General features: G+C 38.0%; 1 protein-coding gene across 1 annotated transcript; it reads right to left on the reverse strand.

The window, feature by feature from the left end:
* Positions 1–436: 436 nt before the first annotated feature.
* LOC135717597 (uncharacterized) lies at positions 437–2,058 on the reverse strand (the record flags this gene model as incomplete). Its single annotated transcript, XM_065239724.1, has 2 exons — positions 2,017–2,058; positions 437–1,333 (listed from the first exon to the last, which is right to left on the reverse strand). Coding segments are annotated over exons 1-2 (939 nt in total), but the record flags the coding sequence as incomplete, so codon positions are not given.
* Between the last annotated feature and the right edge of the window lie 484 nt (positions 2,059–2,542).

Below are 2,542 nucleotides of genomic sequence, written 5' to 3' on the forward strand. Positions count from 1 at the left end.
TTCAACAGAAACCCCCAAAGTTTCAAAAACTTTGGTTTCAAATGAAGAAAGAATTTTATGTTTGATTCGTCTATGAATAATGATGGCAACGCCACCACAGGGTCCATCAAGACGATCATTTCTATAAATCAAGTAGTTTGCGTCCTTCTTAACCTTATGGGCAGGTTTAAGGAACGTTTCAGTTATAACGGCAATATGCACGTTATGAACTCTTAAAAAATTAAATAGCTCGTCTTCATTATCTTTAAGAGATCGAGCATTCCAATTTACAATATTTAATGCTTTAAAATCCATTACTGAATTTTAAAGTCATGACAATATTATTTGCAAATTTTACTCCAGTTTGAATAGCATCAAACATGGAGTTAGATTTAAGCATATCAGAAATCATGTCAATTAATGAATTCTGTAAAAATTCCATTTTGGGGGCAGTAATGCTTCCTAAGTCAAAATTGTCAAAATTTCCATTAGAACGTTGGTTAGTATTTTGATTTCTACCCGCTGCAATAGCAGCATAGGTAGCTCCATTAACTCGCTGAACATTGTTAGCAGCGAGGGGAGTAGGTACAGATGAAACATTTGAAGCAGGGGAGATATTTGTACCTACGGGTACGAATGTAGAATTTGTTCCTCGCTGACCGTTGTTAACAGCAGAGGAATTTGTACCTGGTCGGAAACGTGGAGCGTTTCCTACCTGACGGTTAGAACGAGATTGTAGGATCGCTTTGCGAGTCTTACATTCCCAAAAATTGGATTTGTGGTTTTCACCACAATTTGAACATTTAAATTTCTTAGGATCTTCCTTCACAGGACAGTCGTCCTTTGCGTGAGAGGAATCACCACAATTCATGCATTTAGCTGGCATGTAACAATTTTTAGTTCCGTGACCCCATCCCTGGCACTTACGGCACTGGGTGAGGTTTTGGAAATTTCCTCCAGTCTTCCTGAAGTGTTCCCACTTCACTCGGACATGGAGCATAAGGCTAGCTTTTTCTAAGGCCTTAAGGTTGTTTAGTTCACTAGACTTGAAGTGAACTAAATAAAAATCATTAGAAATCCCGTTGCGCGAATCGCCAGGACGGGATTTCATTTTCATTTTGATTACTTGGAGTGGCACAACTCCAAGTAATTTTGCCAGTTCATCTTTGATCTGATCCAGGGATTCACCACTGGGCAGTCCTTTCATGACAACCTTGAACACACGTTCAGTTTTGGTGTCGTAAGTAAAAAATTTGTGCTTCTTCTCAGTAAGATACTTGAGAAGACATTTAAATCCGTCCAAGGTTTCAGCCAATACACGGCATTCACCCCGACGTCCAATTTGTAGTGAAAACTTAACTTTCACGAAATTCAAAAGTTCCATGCGAAGAGCATGGAAATCGGTAGTGGTTATCACAATAGGGGGAATCTTTTCCTTCTTGGCATTAAGCCGGGAAAGTTTACTAGAATTTTTCTTGGATGATGGATCATTCTCATCATCCGTGAGCAAATCAAATTGATTACTCAAATTAATTTCATCAGAAGGGGGGTCAAGAGTTTGCCCCTTTCTTTTGCGTTTAGGCGCCATGGCGGCAGTAAATTTTTATCCAAATCGACTTCCAAGCAGATTACTATAAGAATCTGAAGGATCGAAGAGGAATTTTCCAAATCGATATCCAAGAAGGATTACCTCGGGTAGGGTCCAAACAAGGATCGAAGAGGAATAAGAGTTGAACAAGGTAGAAAATTTTTACAGGTTGAGCACTGAAAAGTGCTGTTAAAATTTGTTGTAGCTTTAGGTAGTAGTAACACTTCCTTCAGCAAAAAGCAAATAGATCCGCACGGCAAGAGAGCACGATGCGGACTGATTTTCATTTATGTTCATTTCTTAAAGAACATCGCCTTGCGTGGGATGTGGTTAGAAGATTGTACCACTGTCTAGTGACTCCGGTGGTGAATTACTCGATGGAAGTATCTACACGATGGAAGTAGCTAATCCTAGAGAAGATGAACAAATAACGGAAAACGACAACTCACCATATGCTGGAATGGAACCCCAGCAAAACGAAAACAATCCATATATACCTCAGAATTGGCTCAACGGTTATACAATAAATAACAAAATCAGAATTGCTAGATTGAACTACTATGGACACATGATTAGAAGTGAAGATAACGGCATCCTAAAAACAGCACTGGAATACAAGATATACAAGGAGAAAGTTGGAAGACCAGCATACACATGGAGGACGTGCATTAGACAAGACATCGAAAGAATTGATATCAATATCAATGAATGGCAAGAAATAGCTAAAGATAAAGGAAAAATGAAAGAATCAACGAAGAAATTGTTTAGAGTAATGATAGAAATAGAAAGCGGCAAACACAGAAAGCATATGGTATGTAACATGACATTTCAAATTAATGTAGTGAATCAGTTAGAAAAGGAAATCACGAATGGGTATGAATCATATATGTAAGGAATAATTAAACAAAGTTTCATAATATATTTATGGACAGAAATACAGAGAGAAGGAGGTGGATGACAAAACATAAAAACATT

Source organism: Ochlerotatus camptorhynchus, unplaced genomic scaffold, assembly GCF_037179485.1.
Source record: "Ochlerotatus camptorhynchus isolate MF236.1 unplaced genomic scaffold, CSIRO-AGI_Acam_v1.1 ptg000062l, whole genome shotgun sequence".
Classification (NCBI taxonomy): Eukaryota; Metazoa; Arthropoda; class Insecta; order Diptera; family Culicidae; genus Ochlerotatus; species Ochlerotatus camptorhynchus.